Source organism: Phalacrocorax carbo, chromosome 1 (genome assembly GCF_963921805.1).
Source record: "Phalacrocorax carbo chromosome 1, bPhaCar2.1, whole genome shotgun sequence".
Classification (NCBI taxonomy): domain Eukaryota; kingdom Metazoa; phylum Chordata; class Aves; order Suliformes; family Phalacrocoracidae; genus Phalacrocorax; species Phalacrocorax carbo.
Window position 1 is genome coordinate 116,140,279 of NC_087513.1, and position 19,579 is coordinate 116,159,857.

General features: G+C 40.8%; 1 protein-coding gene across 6 annotated transcripts in view; it reads left to right on the forward strand.

Moving 5' to 3' along the window:
- Positions 1–19,579, forward strand: part of ITSN1 (intersectin 1) — a 153,508-nt gene that overhangs the window by 43,981 nt on the left and 89,948 nt on the right. For 5 of the 6 annotated variants that reach the window (XM_064471109.1, XM_064471099.1, XM_064471092.1 and 2 more), the window contains exons 5-9: positions 6,395–6,555; positions 8,033–8,212; positions 8,830–8,923; positions 17,568–17,668; positions 18,328–18,391. In XM_064471109.1, the coding sequence (XP_064327179.1) occupies positions 6,395–6,555; positions 8,033–8,212; positions 8,830–8,923; positions 17,568–17,668; positions 18,328–18,391 (600 nt within the window). The remainder of the gene's footprint in view (positions 1–6,394; positions 6,556–8,032; positions 8,213–8,829; positions 8,924–17,567; positions 17,669–18,327; positions 18,392–19,579) is intronic. The other variant, XM_064471123.1, reaches the window with a different exon arrangement.

Sequence of the window (19,579 nt, forward strand, 5' to 3'; positions counted from 1 at the left end):
GTTAACAAAACTAAACAGTTGTAAATAGTCTGACTAAAAATCACTTCCTCTCTGAATTATTCAGTTTTTCAGCCTCTTGAGAGGGGGAGAATCATTCCACTAGTTCTGTAGTTGTCATAGAGACAAGACCTGAACTTGCACATTTTTTAAAAATAAAGCTGAACTAAAACTTATTCGTCCTGCCTTTATAAATCATAAAAAGGCATGTAGACATCCCTTTCTCACTTCTCACTGTCTCTTTTCTTTTTTCTATCATCTCTGAATTAAGAGAAGTAAATATTTAAGTAAGAATCCAGATCACTTATATATATTCCCAGTTGGAATTAGAACAACCAAGTAGGAAAACAGTTGCACAGTGGTAGTAAGACCCCTTTTAAAAAAAAAAAAAAAGAAAAAGATAACTCCCTTCTTTTCCTGCAACTTGAATGATTTTGATCCATCAGTGAATGTTTGTTTGTAACCTACCACAGATTACTGCTGTCCCACAGGAAAAACAGAAGTTACACTGCTTAGTGGCAAGAAGTCCTTTGCAGCCTCCAAAGGATGTCACTGTATGCTCAAGCCTGCATTGAAAAATGCGGATCATTGTTTGTCTTAGCTCCCAGGAGTAAGATCTTGAAGTGGCATACTTTGTGGATTAATAGCAATATTCTAATGTTGTCTATCTAAATCTCTATTAACGTTGATTTAGATCTGTGACTACTTTAACAGAGAGGGAGTTCTGAGAGATGCGAGCTGCATAAAACTTCTTTTCTATCAGTATTCCTTATTTCCTGAATAGATGGAATTTTTTTTTTCAGATAGCATTTGATTATTAGAGGGAAAAGGGGGAGTTACAACAGTTTTAAGAAGGAAAGTTGTTATTCTGAGTTAGAGCAACTTGTAAAACTCTTCAATTAATTTTCTGATCCTAGAGATATGGAATTGTATATATGTGGTCTTTTGGCAGAGTTTTCCTGTTCTTAATGAGCCTACTTCTTTTGAATACAGTTGATCATACTAATCTGTCTGCAAGATAGGGGCCTAGCATTTATTTCATAAAGGATTACCTACAGCTGTATGTAGACAAGCTTATGCTAATACAAAGTTTCATCTATTTTGTTGTCTATGAAAGTTCTTGTATAGAAGAACACAACCGGGAAAGGAACTGCAGGGGGGATTGGCCTAATGAGTGATTTGCCATACTGCTTTCAGAGCTCTCTGCAAAAAATGCAAGCCCTTTATGAGTTTCCAAAGACATTATCTCATGAGTGAGTGAGTTTTGTTTGCATATAAAGATTTTTGCTGTCTTATATTTTCATTTTAATTAAAATCAAATTGATGGTTTTGTGCCATGAAAAAATAGTTTCCACTAGAACTTCAAGAAATGCTAGCTAGCTAGCTGAAGTACCAGCTAAACGTCTTCTGCCTCAAGAGCTGCTTCGAGAATATTCTGCTGTTGGTGTAATTGTGTTTTAAGATGAGACTCTAAGGAGTATATCTTATTGTAGTTTCTGCTGATAGCCAAGGCTTCTCCATGGTTTTTAGCATTGAGAAGTCCTGTGTCCTTTCTACTCATCATTAATTTAAGGAAGAAGTCTCTGGGACCTCAGTGGAGCAAATTAGTGGAATTATTATGCTCTGTCATGACAACTTTACTCTTCTACCCTTTACAAGCGTTGGAGTCTGCCAAGCTGGTAATCTATTAAGAAGCCTTTAAGCAGGCTTTGAATTGAGACTGCAATGGCTTGGAAGATAACTGTTTTTAAGTACGCAATAATCTGGCTTTCTTCTAAGACTCATGAATGGTGGCCTCAAAAAGCATTTTCTGTGTAGCCTGTCTCTCTGGAATTAAATGAGAATTAAAATAATCAATGCCATCTATTTTTCGTGCATTTAGAGTTATTTATTTTTTCATGCCAAACTGAAGCCAGTGGTTGACTTACCTATTTCTGACATATGCTTCGCTCAAACCTTCTTAAATTTGTGTCCAAGTGTGGGAATGAAATATTATGGGTGGCAATTTTGTGAGTTGTAACTATTATTATACATGCATGGATTAAGTGACTGATGCTGAAGACCTAATTTCTGCCATTATGGCTGAGTTTTATAACGCAATATAGGGGATTGTATAATCTAATATGGGAATGTAAAGCTAAATAAATCCAGATTTTTGGACTGCAAGGAGGTTTCCTTACTTTAACACTCTGTGCTATTTTTATGGAGATAGATGTTTAGTAGGCTAATCATAAACTATATTTGATGGAAAAAAACTGTTCATGCTCAGTTTCTGCACGTCATAAATGCAGAAATAATCAAGTTGTTTTTGCATTCTGCAGAAAAGAGGAGAGAAAGGAGGAGGGAAAGATCTGTAGGGGAAGAATTTTGTCAGCACCTGAAACCTAGCATTGTGATGAAGCTACTGCATTCTCTTCCTGTAATAAGCACAGGCCTGTTCTATAAAATATAATAAATATTAAGTCAATGTTTAATCCATTTCCTGCTCTGAACTGGTTCTGGCCAGGCCTTAAATGAAACAAATTCAAGGACACTGTATTCTTCCAAATTTCATTAGAAGCAGAGCAGTGAAATTAGGTAATGCTTATTGTCAGCCACTCACTGCATTTTAAGGTGATGTTTATTCAAAAGTTGCACTGTAATATAACAGCATGACACTAGGTTCTGTAATTAGAAATGGAAATTTGTTCTATTTTTGCGCTGAAGGTTTTGCCAGATAAAAGATGATTTTTGTTAGCATGCTGTAAAAAATGTGTATAAATTCTGTAGTGTGTACATAATTTTTCTCACTGAAATTTGTGCTGGTAATTTAAATAACAAAGCCATTGATGCAGAGCAAATGAGTTGAACATAAGGTCAGACGGTAAATTGAAAGCTACTGTTGAGTATGTGAATAGGAGTTCAGTTAAAGCAATGAAAGTGGTGCACAGCACAGTTTCTTATTACTGGACAATTAATATTTTCTCATGTAAAATGCAAAGACTTACTGTGTTCTAGCAGTACACTCTGTAAGTAGTGCCTGGAGAATCAGGCACCTACAGTGTGATATTTACTCTTACTGCATGTTCACGGCCCTGCATATGACAGGTTGAGGCCCTCTGCCTGTGCTTTAGTAATGGGGAGGCTTACATTTTATAAATCAAAGTATTTGTAGGTGTAGAAGCCACTTAGGTTGAACAAATAAGACTATTATTAATACAATTTGTGTAATTACTTTGCTTAAATGCAAAGATGTAAGGAACATTGTGACTATTTGTTTGAGCTGTTGGTGCCAGTTGGTCGCTACTGAGCTGACTTCTCTGTATGTTGAGGATGGAGTCATCTTTGGGAGGACTACTGACTGCTTGGAGTGCAGTCAAAAATCTGCTAGAATAGGTTTGTCCAGATCAATTTCTCTAGCTTTGTTCCTACGCACACATCCTCACCTTGCTAGCTACATAAGCCTGTTTTTTACTGCCTGTTTCCACTACGCATCTGACAGAAGAATGGCTAAGCAAGTGTTGAACTAAACTTTCATTAAAAACCCCATGCATTTTGCCCCTTGAATATTTTTGAATTTTCTTTAGCTGCCTTCAAAAAGGTGTTGTGTCTGCTTGTAAGGATCAGTTAAGTGAAGCTAATTAACTGCCTCTGGTTTCCATTGCTCTTAATACTCTGTAATTTTGTAATGAGGCTTTCTTACCCTCTGTATTCATTCACTGTATGTTGGTTTGCTTTCCAGTGCAAAACCTACAAAAGGGAGTGCTTCATTTAGCCCTTAAGTTTCTGACTTTCTAACACTCCAAATACCTTTTGCCTCTTGAATGTTTCGGGTTTGTAAGACTTGCAGCATGCATTTCTTCCAAGTGAGACTTTTAGAAATCTAACATCAGTGTTCAGGGGTGGTGACTAATGGACTGTTTTGGTTGTAAATAGTAAAAGGTGTATGAAGAAGAAAATGAAAATGTACTGAGTAATACTGTTCCTTGTAAGCCTGAGTAATGATTTTGGGCAGCAAAAATTATATGGCATGTTGTGGAACACTTCCGTACTATTGTTGAAAAATAGAGTGGATATTCTTAATTGTTATAGTTAACTATAAATTTCTTCAAAATTAATTTGGACTTTGTACAGGAATTTTAAGTCGATACAAATAATTCTGATGCAGAGAAAATTTTAGATGCAAACATGCCTTTCTGAGGTTTATACCTGTTTCATTGTATAGGAGGAGAGGTACTACATGTCTGCATACATGCAGTCTGTTTGCAGGTTTGCATATAGTGGCTTGTGGCATGTACACCCCACTGCACAGAAAGATGTGATAGAAGCTAATAAACTGTTAGTATTTTTATGTCCAGAGAAAGCCATTGTGCTTCAGAATAAATAGAACGTGGATAACCTCATTAACAAAATGTGAGAAGCCTACTTTTTAACTGTTTTCTAGAAGTAACTAAACCTCTCGTTTTGAAATAGACATTTTTCATTAACAGCTATTGCAGCCCTCTGCCTTCACTATGGTCCTCTCACTTGTCTCTGCAAGTTGCGTGAAGACAAAAACATGAAATCTTCTTCCACTTCAACTTGGCCTGCCAGTCTATCAGGAGGCACCAGGGTGTTGCTTCCTCTTTCTTCATGGAAGAGCGATCAGAAGCTGAGACATTAGAGCAGTGGTGTTCTGCAAGGAAGAGGAGAATACCCATTCCAAATTAGTACTTCTCTTGGTCTAGATTTGCCATGCTGGCCTTCCCTCTTCCTTCTGCTGGTTGGACTACCGTATATCAAGTCCGACTGCTTCAGTAGGATCTGTTTTAACTGATTATTTGCCAAATGAACCACGTTCTAAGTGATTGTGACTGAAAGTTGTATCCAAATCACGTTATGTGGGTCCCAGAAACAGTTTTGACTAAATTTAGCCTTCCAAAGAGTTGCTGGTAGTGGGGTTAGAGGAAGGTTTAAAGTTACTGAAGAGCAGGCAGATCTTAAGTGTAAATTAAACTTCCCTGTGATACGAAGCTTCAGGAAACAACAGCTAGAAGTTCTCAGTGCCAAAACTTGTTCTTCAATGAAATACATGTAGTAATTCAGCGTCTTTCAGGGAGTGGTGCAACACATGCTTTGCTTTTTAACTGTGAGCCTCGGAGTCTACAGTTTCCTCACCAGACTTTCTTCTTTAAATACCATTGCCAGATTTTCAGTAGTATTATTTAGCCTTGTGACATCAAAATTGATGGATTAGGATAGATCACTGCTGAAAACGCTGTCTTACAAGTATTGGGAAGGGTTGGAACGTCTCTGTTTTTGGGGAAATGCTGCTGGTGATCTAAACCGGGGGAAACTTAAGATGTTTGGTTGACCTGTGGCAACCCCCAGCTGGGATCTGCCTCTTCGTTGAGTTTTCCTAAGGTTTTTCTGGTTGGGGTAGGAGGGTTTCAATTTTGTGAATGCTTTGCCATTGCATTTACTTGGCTGTCTACTTATTTAAGTATCAATTATAAATAACTGTCAATTTATTGCAGTACTTTTTGGATCACTTTTCACATACTTGCATGAAAGCTTTCCTTAACAGGGATTTGATTAGAAGTAAAGCTCTAGTTTAACTAGATTGCCTGGGTCCTTTGTGTTGTCATGTCCATGACATGTAAATGTACACATGAACTTAAAAATATGTTATTCCAGTACTTAGTTCTTCAAATGAATGCAGAGAAATAAGCATAATGTTTAAAACTAAGTTTACAACTGAATACATTATTAATATGCATTTACTCTGTTTTTTGGTTTGTAATTGCAGGAGCTAACATTCTTCCTGCTTCTCTCCCCCCAGCCTTCCAACCCTATTCCCTGCTGAGCAGGGTTTTCTTAAGCATCAAATGAAGAAACAAAAAGACGACTGTTTAAGTCAGACTACTTTACATGAAAGCCTATTCAAGGTCTAGGCTCAGTGTTTTATCTTGAGTACTATTGTTTAACTGAAAACACATTTGTATGCTTGCAGATGTAACGGTGTTTAGTACAGTGCTCAGATTTAAAGAACATCTTACTTTCAATGTAGCTAAAGTACAGATTTGCAGACTAAGTCATTTGATTCTCTGGTGCTGTTTGTAGTACCATGTAGTTTCATATGTGTGATTTTGCCAAGTTTTTGTAGAACTACATTAATCCTTCTCTAAATGCTTCACTGTAGTTCCTCTACAAGTTCAAAAGCAACTTTAAAAGTATTTATTAATCACTCCAAGAAAGAAGTCAAGAAGCTTTTGTTTTAAACAGTGTCTTGTTTCATGACCATTTTCAGCCGGGCATAATTATTTTGGGTGGAAATTAATTAGTCCTGAACATTCATGCCTGTGTGTGCATGATCCTAGGTCAGTTCGTGAAGTTCATAATTTAAGAATGTAACTGTGAAAATTGTGTATTTTTGTAGGGCTCTAGCTGACATGAACAATGATGGGAGGATGGATCAGCTGGAGTTTTCAATAGCTATGAAACTTATAAAATTAAAATTACAAGGTTATCAACTCCCATCTGCACTGCCTCCTGTCATGAAGCAGCCACCTATTGCTCTGCCTAGTGCACCAGGATTTGGTAAGTGCTCTGTTTTCCTCCTTATTAACTTGTATTATAGCAGCCTAAGTTGAATTTGATTGTTTTGCAGTTTCTAAAAGAAACTTTTAGGGAAAAAGTACTTCTAAAAGTATGTGGACTCAAACCCAAATGCTTCCACATGCATGCGCATGCTCCAGAAAAAATCTCAGCTTTTAGCAACCATATTGAATAACTTAAGTTGAGGTCCTCTTTGCTTCAGATCTTACACTGCTCCCTATATGTTCCAAACAAAAGTGTTTGTGGGGAAAAAAAGATGGACCAGGTAGCAGGACTAGTGCATTCCAAAATGATGGAGTTTTTATTTAAACTCTTGTTATGTATCTCTATTTTTTCATTAGGGGAACTCCAGCTTTGGCAAGATTAGCTATGTTTTTCTTGACTTTTTAGAAATCGTGGTAATAATGTACCTCTCTGCTTTTATTTTATGAACAGTGCTGCACTGGTATTAGCTAAAACAGCTGCTGATTCCATTCTAGGGGTTAGTACTGCCAATGTCACCACCATTTCAAGGAAAAGAGTAGGGAAAATGGGATAGCGAGAGGAAAATAATACAATGAACTGAACCTCATGTTTGACACCTTGATGTTCTGCTACATTCTGTAGAGAGAAGTTCTTCACCTTTCTGTTTTAGTTGTCGTCATGACTCAAGTTGATTGGTGCCCGAGAATCACTGCTCTTCTTAAGAAAAAGGAATAGTGCATTTGATGAACTGTGTGCAACAGTGTTTGATCAGTTGTTGTTTCCACAAGTTTTACAAACATTTTCATTTTTGACTGTAAGAAATCAGTGAAATCGCATGGAACAGATACTGATTTAAGTGCAAAAAGGCATAACAAAGTCAAAGCCCCAAGAAAACCAGCAAAATCTGTGATCTTTCTCTTATTCAGTGTAGACTTGATCTCAGCTGTTTGTGCGCAGCCTCATTCTTCCCATTGGCATGACTGGACCTCCTTAACCTCTCTGTTATCCATGCAACTGAGCTTACACCTAAAATACCTCATTACTGTGCTTTACCCTATTAGCTTTGCACTGTTTCATCCTGACAATAGGCTGCGAGCCATTATCCTGAAGCTTGTTCTTTTCAGCTGTGGCTAAATGTAGGCTTTGGGTTCATTACTCACTGGAAGTTGACAGTGCTGCTCTTCATTTAGTTCAAGGCAAACAATTCTTTTCTTCAGCAAATGCTAATAGACTTATTTGGTCAGTGTTGCATCCAGTGTGATCTTATGCATACATTATAAAGCAGTATGTTGTTCCCTCTGCATTGTTTTATGTTCCCCTGCCACGCCAATGGTGCAGCGGACTGTACGAGTTCCTTCAAGGGGAGTGTGGAGGTTTCCATTTCAATTTGCTCTTTAATTCTGCATTTACTGCTGGATTGCAGGCTGCAGTTAAATTGTTGTGTCATGCTAGGAGTCTCTAAATGAGAAAAAATTTCTCCTTTTCTTGCTTATAGGTATTGGGGGTATTGCCAGCATGCCATCTCTTACAACTGTTGCCCCAGTGCCAATGGCATCTATTCCAGTAGTAGGAATGTCTCCACCATTAGTATCTTCTGTTCCTGCAGCAGCAGTACCTCCCCTGGCTAATGGAGCTCCTGCTGTTATACAGCCTCTGCCTGCTTTTGCTCATCCTGGTATGCTACATACTGAGACTCTGTTTACTATCTTACTGTTAACAAACTATTTTGCCATTTTCTTTGGATCCAGAGAACAGTAGACATGGAATTAGGGATTCTAACTGTAAGAAACGACTTTGGGTAGGGACTTTGGTTTAGTCCAATGTAACTGGTAAGCAAACTTATATAAAAGTTATAGGAAGAAACATGGACTTACCATACTGTACCAGTCAGTCATGTTGAGCTTGTACCAGTTAGCTTGCCAATGAGTTAGCTTGCCAATCAACTGTTGCCTAGAAATTGGACCTCTCCTATCTCTTTATAACTACTGAAGTGCTGCTATTTGTTGGGATTACTTTAATATACTGGAATACATATGATTTCTAACATTAATCACAATATAATTCGTTATCAACAGTGTTTGCATAAAACTGCAAAAGTAAATATACATGAGAGCAGCCCCTGTGTGTGTTCACCTCTTTTGTTAGATTCTGTTAACTTATCTCAATACTTTTAAAAGGGATACTGTCAAAAGAACCATAATGCTTGTATTTGATGTTAGAAACTAAATGAATGTCATTGAAATTATACAGTTTAAAATGCTAATACTAATAAGTACATGTATTCTCTTACAGCCACATTGCCAAAGAGTTCTTCCTTTAGTAGATCTGGTCCAGGATCGCAGCTAAACGCAAAACTGCAAAAGGCACAATCGTTTGATGTGGCTAGGTGAGTTGGTATGGAATGAGAGAGTGTGTGTGTATCTGCTTCCTCAGAGTTAGGAAAAACTACTTGTCTTTCAGAAAGTTGTTTTCTGAAATAATATTTACTTGCAGAAACCAATTCCTGCTGAGATACTACTTCAGGATTTCATAGGATGCTGTGGTTTTACAAGGAATGCTCCATGAGTAGTGAATCATTGAAATATAATTAACTTACAGTATGTGTTGACACTATTTTCAGACTCTTGAAAACTTAATTTTTAGAAAAGCATTTGCTTCTGTAAACATAATCTGCCTTGTATAATACTGCACAGGCACTCCTCCTGTTAGTGTGAAAACATGACAAGTAGTATTCTTTAAAATTAGCAACTCTAGGATTATTTTTAAAAGCAAAATATTTAATAGTTCTCATATTTTAAATGCACTTCACTTAACTGTTGCTTATATATTCTTCAAGTTCTGCATGAAAAATCACCTGAAAGGCTTTTAAATTATTTAATGATCTAGGAAAATGTATGGTCAGGCAAAATGTGTTTTACTATGGTTTTAAGAAATGTATCTAACAAAATAAAAGTTCATTAGAGAGGGTAAGATAGTAATTTTCTGAAGTCTTTATAATTCAAAACTTTCTCACAGGTCTGTACTACAGATTTTTTTGCAAGAAGCAAATGGGTTGGGACATCATTTAATTATCTATTTTTATTTTCATTTTAGTGCCACATGTTTTTATTGTACCCTGGTATTAGATAAGTGCCACTACTGATTATTGGCAAATAGGATTAAATATCTTTCAAAGCAAACAATTCTTTTTCTCTTTGAAATCTAGTACTGTCAGAAACATAGTAGTGATGCTCTGATAAATTCTTGTACCTCTGGGAGTTATATCTGCTTTATCTATAAGAACCCTTCTAGTATTAATAATGAATGAAGTTCAGGGAACTTCAGCTGAAATGGCTTCTAGATATTCTATAAGACGGCTGTCGTAGTTTTGGGATTAACTATATCTGAATCTTGCTGGTCACTTTTATTGCCAACAGAGGCCTCAACCTCAGGTGAGATGACTTCTTTTCTGAGGTGCAATTGCATGGTTCTCTGAATCTGCTTTGGGCAGGGTTGGAGCTTCCTTAGCTCAATTGCAGTTACTTCAGTAACTCTGAAATGTCTGTCAGCACTGAAGGGGACGTTCCTTCAGACTGTTGCGAATGCTGAGTGATGAACTGGTGTGTGTCTTCAAGTTTTATTTTGGAGAAAACAGATAGCAAGGTAATTTGCAGAGCTTATGGAAAGGGAGGAAGAAGAGCTAAGTGGATTAAATTGAAATGCAAAGTTGAACTATTTTTTTTTCTTAGCTGAGAATTATTTTGAGTTTTGAGAAGGGTGAAATTCAAAATTCCACTTTCGCTGCTTTTATCACTCTGCGGAGTCATCACTAGTGAACTCGTGACACATGTGGTATTTGGCGTACATGAGTCAACTGTTTTGTCCTCCAGCATTTTTAATTCCAGAACTACAGTCTAAGTATCCATGAAAGAGTTTCATTACTTAATGTACAGTAACCGTACTTCGCAGATCAAGGTATATACATATGGAAGACAAAGTACATTTAATTTGTGGAAACTTCAAATCTAGCTGTTGTCGTTTAGCTGGCAACTCAGCCCCACACAGTCGCTCACTCACTCCCCCACCAGTGGGATGGGGGAGAGAATCAGAAGGGTAAAGCTTGTGGGTTGAGATAAGAACAATTTAATAATTAAAATTTTAAAAAAACCAACAAAAATGCAATGGAAAGGAAAACAATAAGAGGGCTGAAACCCCGGGTCGGGTGGGGAATGAACCACCGAAACAAACCACACGTGACGCAGCCGCCCGCCACCCTGACGCCGCCCCGACCCGAGCTGCAGCTGCCCCCGTTAATATACTGGTCATGGTGTCACATGGTATGCAATGAACATCCCACTGGCCGGTCAGGGTCAGCTGCCCCTCCCAGCCTCCTGCTGATGTGGCAGAGCGTGGGAAGCTGGGAAGGTCCCCGACCACCACAGGCACTACGGTGAAGAGAATTAACCCCTTCTCAGCCAAACCCAGCACATTCTCCACCCCTTATTCCATACCCTTTACACCATTCCCAGGTCCCATACGATCCAACACAACCTTACCAACCACCACCCCTCCCCTTTCCCATCCTTTAACATAATATGCAGTCATCATTCCCTTAGTTTATGGACCTTCCCTATAAAATGTCCATAAAAATGCCCATTGAGTTCACCCAGTCCATGACTCTGGGCTCCATCTGTCGTATCAGTCTTTCAGGGCCGTAGAGATGGTGTATGTGACATTGGGTTGCTGCATACCAAGTCAGTCATCGTTCCATTGCTGCTGCACTTTGCTTATTTCATCAAAGTTTATCTTCCATGGATTGGGAGGTTTGTACTATGATATCATTGATACAACACAGAGATGACACACAATATTATATAGCAGTTTGCATTATGCCGTTCAGTTCATTGGCTGTTTTCACCCAAAATCAAATCCCCTTGAGGCCACAGACTTCATCCTCCTGCATCACCCACCAAGTGCACCCAGGTCCTCCAGCAAAAGCAATCCCATGAATGGGTTTGCCTTTGCCTGAGGCAGGAAGAACCCAGACTGTTTTGCCCAGCATATTTTTTACATGCACTACAGGGACTCTATCCCCTTCCATAGTATGTAGGATTTCTGGCTGGGCAGGGTCAGCTCGATTGGCAGATCCCCTTGGGTTGACTAACCAGGTGGCTTTTCTTTTGCTAAATGTGTATCCCAGTGCTTGAATGTCCCACCCCCCATTGCTCTCAGCGTAGTTTTTAACAGTCCATTGTACTGTTCAATTTTCCCAGAGGCTGGTACGTGATAGGGGATGTGATACACCCACTCAATGCCGTGCTCTTTGGCCCGGGTGTCTATGAGGTTATTTCGGAAATGAGTCCCGTTGTCTGACTCAGTTCTCTCTGGGGTGCCATGTTGCCACAGGACTTGTTTTTGGAGACCCAGGATAGTGTTCCGGGCAGTGGCGTGGGGGACAGGATATGTTTCCAGCCAGCCACTTGTTGCTCCCACCATTGTAAGCACATGATGCTTGCCTTGGTGGGTTTGTGGGACTGTAATATAGTCAGTTTGCCAGGCCTCCTCATATTTATATTTCAGCCATCGTCCCCCATATCACAGAGGCTTTAACCGCTTCGCTTGCTTGATTGCAGCTCATGTTTCGTATTCATGGATAACCTGTGCAATAGCGTCCATGGTCAATGGTCAAGTCCACCCCTCGATCACGAGCCCACCTGTATGTTGCATCTCTCCCTTGATGGCCTGAGGTGTCATGGGCCCACCAAGCTAGAGATAGTTCACCCTTATGTTGCCAGTCCAGATCCACCTCAGCCACTTCAATCTTGGCAGCCTGATTTACCTGCTGGTCAGTGGCCTGACTCTTGGGGACGTGAGCATCCACATGATGTACCTTTACAACCATGTTCTCTGCCCGGGCAGCAATATCTTGCCAGTGTGGCAGCCCAGATGGGTTTGCGTCTGCGCTGCCAGTTGCTTTGCTTCCACTGCTGTAGCCAGCCCCACAGGGTATTTGCCACCATCCAGGAGTCAGTATAAAGATAGAGCACTGGCCACTTTTCCCATTCAGCAATGTCTAAGGCCAGCTGGATGGCCTTTACCTCTGCAAACTGGCTCGATTCACCTTCTCCTTCAGCAGTTTCCGCTACTTGTCGTGTAGGACTCCATACAGCAGCCTTCCATCTCCGGTGCTTTCCCACAAGACAACAGGACCCATCAGTGAACAGGGCATACTGCTTTTCATCTTCTGACAGTTTGTTACGTAATGGGGCTTCTTCAGCATGTGTCACCTCCTCCTCTGGTGATAATCCAAAATCTTTGCCTTCTGGCCAGTCCATGATCACCTCCAAGATACCTGGGCGACTGGGGTTTCCTACTTAAGCCTGCTGGGTGATCAGTGCAACCCATTTACTCCACGTAGCATCAGTTGCATGGTGTGTAGAGGGGACGTTTCCTTTGAACATCCAGCCCAGCACTGGCAGTCGGGGTGCCAGGAGCAACTGTGCTTCAGTACCAACCACTTCTGAAGCAGCTCGAACTCCTTCATATGCTGCCAATATCTTTTTCAGTTGGAGTATAGCGAGCTTCAGACCCTCTGCATCCCCGACTCCAGAACCCTAGGGGTCGACCTTGGGTCTCCCCTGGTGCTTTCTGCCAGAGGCTCCAGGTAGGGCCATTCTCCCCAGCTGTGGTGTAAAGCACATCTTTCACATCTTGTCCTGCCTGGACTGGCCCAAGGGCTACTGCATGAACTATCTCCTGTTTAATTTGTTCAAAGGCTTGTTGTTGCTCACAGCCCCATTTGAAATCATTCTTCTTCCGGGTCACTTGATAGAGAGGGCTTGCAATCAGACTGTAATTCGGAATATGCATTCTCCAAAAACCCACAGCACCCAAGAAAGCTTGTGTTTCCCATTTGCTAGTTGGTGGAGACATGGCTGCTGTTTTGTTGATCACATCCCTTGGGATCTGACGACGTCCATCTTGCCATTTGATTCCTAAGAACTGGATCTCCTGTGCGGGTCCCTTCACCTTACTTTGTTTTATGGCAAAACCAGCTTTCAGAAGGATTTGGACTATTTTCTCTCCTTTCTCAAAAACTTGTTCTGCTGTGTTGCCCCACACGATGATGTCATCAATGTATTGAAGGTGTTCTGGAGCTTCTCCCTGTTCCAGTACAGTCTGAATCAGTCCATGGCAAATGGTAGGACTGTGTTTCCACCCCTGGGGCAGTCGATTTCAGGTGTACTGGATGTCCCTCCAAGTGAAAGCAAACTGTGGCCTGCACTCTGCTGCCAGAGGGATTGAGAAGAATGCATTAGCTATATCAGTTGTGGCATACCACTTGGCCGCCTTGGACTCCAGTTCATATTGAAGTTCTAGCATGTCTGGCACAGCAGCACTCAGTGGCGGTGTGACTTCGTTCAGGCCACGGTAGTCTACTGTTAGCCTCCACTCTCCATTAGATTTCCACACTGGCCATATGGTACTGTTAAAAGGTGAGTGGGTCTTACTGATGACTCCTTGGCTTTCCAGTCAGTGAATGAGTTCATGGATGAGAATCAGGGAGTCTCGGTCGGTGCGATATTGCCGCCGGTGCACTGTTGTGGTGGCGATTGGCACCTGTTGTTCTTTGATGTTCAGCAACCCCACAACAGAAGGGTCCTTCGAGAGGCCAGGCAAGGTAGACAGCTGTTTAGTTTCCTCCATCTCCAAGGCAGCTACACCCAAAGCCCACTTGTAACCTTTTGGGTCCTTGAAATACCCTCTCCTGAGGTAGTCTATGCCAAGGATGCACGGAGCCTCTGGGCCAGTCACAATGGGGTGCTTTTGCTACTCGTTCCCGGTCAGGCTCACTTCGGCCTCCAATACAGTTAGCTCTTGGGATCCCCCTGTCACTCCAGCAATACTGATAGGTTCTGCCCCTATATAGTTTGATGGCATTAAGGTGCACTGTGCACCGGTGTCCACTAATGCTTTATACTCCTGTGGGTTGGATGTGCCAGGCTATCGGATCCACACAGTCCAGTAAACCCGGTTATCCCCTTCTTCCACCCGGCCGGAGGCAGGGCCCCTCTAGTCCTGATCATGGCATTCACAGCTCACTTCCTGTAAATGTGAATCAGGAGTCTCTCTATTAAGCTCAGAAATAAAATCAGCGCTTCTACTCCTCTGTCTGGGGACCTGCTCACCGGAAACTGGAGCAGCAGCTTTCCTGGAGGAACCTCCCTGAGTGATTGTTCTTCCTTGCAGCTCACGTACCCGTGCCTCTAGGGTTGAGGTAGGCTTGCCATCCCACCTCCTCATGTCCTTTTCGTGGTCATGCAGGTAGAACCATAGGGTGGCCCGTGGTGTGTATCCTCTTCTTTGAGCCAAAGGACGCTTATTCCTAACAGCTGAGACACTACTCCGTACAGGTGGGGAGCAGGACATATCATCTTTGAGTTGCTGGACCTCTCGGGATAGTTTCTCCACAGCAGAGACGAGCAAGGAAGAGATGTTTGCTTCATAATCCCAGAGCCTATCAATCACCTCCGCCACTGTTGGTGCCTCGTCCTCTCTCCAGGACATTACTGCCAATGAGTCTGTATACGAGGATGGTGCGCTCTGTACAAACTTCTGCCACATGGGTCGTGTGCACTCAGGTTCGTCTGTATCTTCGGATGACCGTTGATTGTCCAGGTCACCATAAATCACCTCAAGCACAGCTAATTCCCTTAGATACTGGATGTCTTTCTCCATAGTTGTCCATTTTCCTAGGCAAGATGTAACATCTTCTTTGAAGGGATACCTTCCCTTCACTCTGGAAAGGAGTCACCTCCAGAAGCTGAGGGCTTGTGTTCTTTTTCCAATTGCTTTGTCAACTCCCCCTTCCCCAGAAAGGGAACCCAGTTGTTTGGCTTCTTTTCCCTCTAGTTCCAGGCTACTGGCCCCAGCAGCATCAGAGCAGCCAGGTGACAATGTGCTCACCTGATTGACAGCTGAAATCTTTTCACATATCTTGCAATTCGCTCATGGACCGGGATCAGGTGGTCTCTATTTCTTTTATGACTTCTTCCTCCTCTCCTCATGACGGCCCTTCTTCTTCATCATCCCATTCCAAACAAGTTAACGTCCGCTTCCAATATTTCTTCTTGTGTATGGAGGTGACTGGCATGGGTTGATTCTCTGAGTCAGCTCCAATAGTTGTCGTGGGGTTTTGAGTAGCCACAGTGCTTGTCCTGAGCGTTTGAGTGGCCGCAGTGCCTGTCACTTTGCCTTTCAATCCAGAGACCTTCTCTTCCCCTTGGGAGCACTGAATCCTGTTGAGCAGGGCTCAGTACACAGGCCAGGCCCCAGCACGTTGCAGTGATCTGTGTCTCTCTGGAGTTCCCAGGGTAACAACATACTTTCTCCAAGTATTTTACTAGTTTTTGAGGATTCTGCACTTGTTCGGGGGTGAAACTCCAAAACACTGGGGGTGCCCACTGACCTAGGTATTTGCCCATGCTATCCCACATGCCCTGCCACTCATAACTGTCAAGCGTTGGAGGCAGATTTCTGGGCAATATTCTTAAATTGCTTAGTCAAAACCAAAACAACATGCCCAAAAACTAACAATAAGTATATCTTAACTACCCAAGGATGTTCAAGATACAAAAAGGTTGTTGTAATAAAGGTGGAGACATCATAGAAAAAATTGCAAAGGTACCATTCTGTATTTCCTCCATATAAAATCTCTCAGAGGAGGAGGTATAATTGCTAATTGCCTCAGCAAGGTGGTATCCAAAGTACAGTAACGGTTTCAGCAAAAACCCCAAATACCAGATAAAATTGAAAACCAGTGTTTGCATAACAAATCTCGTAGGCAAAACGTTACTAATCACAGCAGAACACAGCAGACTAAACAAACCAACACCGATCTTTAATACAAACTGCAAAAATGAGAACATGGTGCTGTGACCAGCAGCTGTTATTATCTCCAACCCAACTGTTGAGGGAGATATTCACACGGATAAAAATTATACAGTCACTTTTAAAAAAAAAAGTTTAAGTTCTTATTTTCATTATTTAAGATGCAGCTTGTTTTTGCTTTGTTCCCGTGAAAGGGTATTATTAAAGCACAATAGTTTGGAAATAGAAAATAGAAATAGAGGTATTAGCTGCTTTGGGTTTTGTCATGTGAGAATAGGATATGAGGTCCATAAGTAGGGTATTCATATAATCCTTCTCAGCTCAACTTTGAAAGATCTTACCATGCTATCTGCTCAGTGTACCAGGGCAAAGGGGTTTGGTGGTTTTGGTTATTGTCTTTTTTTTTTTTTTTTTTTTTTACACTGTAATTTGGTATGCTGTTACAAATGCTTATTTAATCTGGCTGCCTGCCCCCACCCCACCACCTTAACAGAAAAGAACAATGTTTGAATGTCCCTAAAGAGAGAAAAACTGTGCTTGTTTTTTTCAATATGAAGACATGTCAGCCTTCAAGCATGGGAAATTATAGCTACAAATAACAACCCTCAACCTATTATCTAGATGAATTAGAACAGGGAATATTGCATTTGTCAGTTGAGTTCCATTACAAGAAACTTTGATTGCTTTCAAGTGTAGCTTTTTCCTACTTTTTTCTGTGTTATCAGCATATTTGACATTTATTTTCCTCAACCAGCCTATGAATTATTTGACCAAGACAACCAGTTAAAGACAAGGTAAAATGAGATATTACTTCTGCTGACTGTGGTAAGGCTATTGTATGTTTAGGGAAAAGCTTTTAGCTCCTCTAAACTGTTCAGGCTATTTGATTTCCTGCTAGTAAAGAAAAATACAAAACTCTTAGGCCTGTCATTCAGCTGTACCAAAAACGTCTTCTAAGACACTGAATTATGATAAATGTCTTCAAACAAGAAGTCAAAGCTGTTGTGGTTTCAGGAATAGAAGGGAGTATTTGTGAAAAGAGCCATTTCAGGCATAAAACTCGATCTCTGCGGCACTTTATCCTGTTGTACCTGTTATCTTCATGTGACTAAATTTAAAACTATATTTCCCCCTCCCCCTTATGCTTTTTCTAATTCTAGTGTGCCTCCTGTGGCAGAGTGGGCTGTACCTCAGTCATCAAGACTGAAGTACAGACAGCTGTTCAATAGCCATGATAAAACAATGAGTGGACACTTAACAGGTATTGAAGCAGTTTTTGTTGTCTCCTTTTTCTGAACTGTAGAAGGCCAATTATAATAGCATTTAGACTGCTATTCAGACAGTAAGAGACTCTTTCTGCTGTCATCGTCAATATTTTTCTGTTCAAATCTCCCAACTGCTTAATGATCTTGTTAAGGAGTAAATATTTATTGTAGCTGGGATCATTTTGTCACCTTCTTCGCTTTATTTTCTGCAAAGTAGGTTAGTACTGGGAAATGATTCTTGAAAAGGGTACAATGGGTTATGTGCAAATCTGTGCAGCCGTTTACAGTGTTCAGTTTCATCTACTGATGAGGGTGCCTATCCGGTTTCCGAAAGAAACTACAGTGGTACGCTGGCTTAATTTTACTAGTTCTGGGAGCATCTCTTTGCCTTTTGTAGCTTTCCGCCCCCTCCACCCCTGCCAATCTGAGTGATTGTTGTGGAGACGGGAAGGGTTATGTATTTTCTTAATGTTTTCCATTTGAGAGCAGGTGGGGAGGGGCTAGGGAGAGCAGTATGTATAGCCTGCTCATGCTGGTAACATCTCTTCAATGTTACCTATCCAGAACTAAGTTCTGCTTGTGTAGTAGCCACGTGGTAATGCAAGAAAAGCAGTAAGTTGCTTATTTGCTGTTAATCCTTGTTTTATTTTTTTAGGTCCACAAGCAAGAACTATTCTTATGCAGTCAAGTTTACCCCAGGCTCAGCTGGCTACAATATGGTAAAAATAAGTCTATCCTTTTCTACCATCCTGGAAACTGTATTTAAACCTCTATACTGTATACTATGGGGTTTTTCTCCCCCTTCAGTCTCTCTCCACTGATAAATCACTATATGTTGTTTTTTTTTAATGTATAACATTATAAAACAAAACCTGCACTGTTATGCTTCTATTAATATTACTTCACAAAAGTAAAAAAGAGCGTCTTTTACAACCTTCACATAGACGTTTCGTAAATTGGGTTTCAATTATGGGGTTGTTAGGCAGGCCAAGTGTTCAGCCTCATGTGTCTTCCACATCCCTGGCCATATGGGATGTAGCACCAGTGAAACTTGTACATTTGCACAGGTAGTACAAAGTGAAGCTTAATCCAGAACCATACTTTCTTTGGGGCTTGTCTGCCTTTTATGTGAGTTTTTAAGGGCTTATTTTCAAGGGGCTGGAGTTACAAATGTTTAAAATAATGGATTTTAAAAGGATTTGTCTGGGCTTCTCTGTTTCTTTTCAGCTTCTTGTTTGCTGGAGTTTATTGTGTTCTTATTGTCACATGGATTAGCTTCTCTGCTGCTTTGGAAGGCCATGCTTTCCTATGTACTGTGTAATGTTTCTTCTTATTACTTGGGTAGTACTTTGTTATTGTGATTTGGTGACTTCTCAAATGGCCTTCATGCTGCTTCTGTATATTTTTGATTTCCAGTTGTCCTCTACAAATTATTTCTAATTAACTTCTATACCTTATAAGTCTTTGCTTGAAAACTGTTGTCAACTCACCAACCCATTTGACTTTTTTGTGAGAATGCCAACTGTGTTGTCACTCTCACGTTGGTGGTTCAATGGCACTTGCTTTCTTTGCTAAGCACTGATGTTTTTGTTGTATCTTAAAAAGCACTCTCTCCTTCTCTGTTTTCTAACAAAGTTACTATAAGGAAAATAAAATACCAACCCAATCATCCAGCAGATGATTAGCCAAAAAAATAATCTGCTTGTTGCCAGCACTTAAATAGGTTATGTGGCCAAAGGAATGACATCAGTGTACTCCAGGAGTTCTAAACATAACCCTCAATTTTTGACATGCAGAACTGCCAAGGCTGAGATAAGGAATGGATTTTACAGCTTTTGTTGTCCTAAATATTGCTCTCTTTCCTGATACTTACTCTCTGGCAGCGGAACCACTGTTGCTGTTCTCTG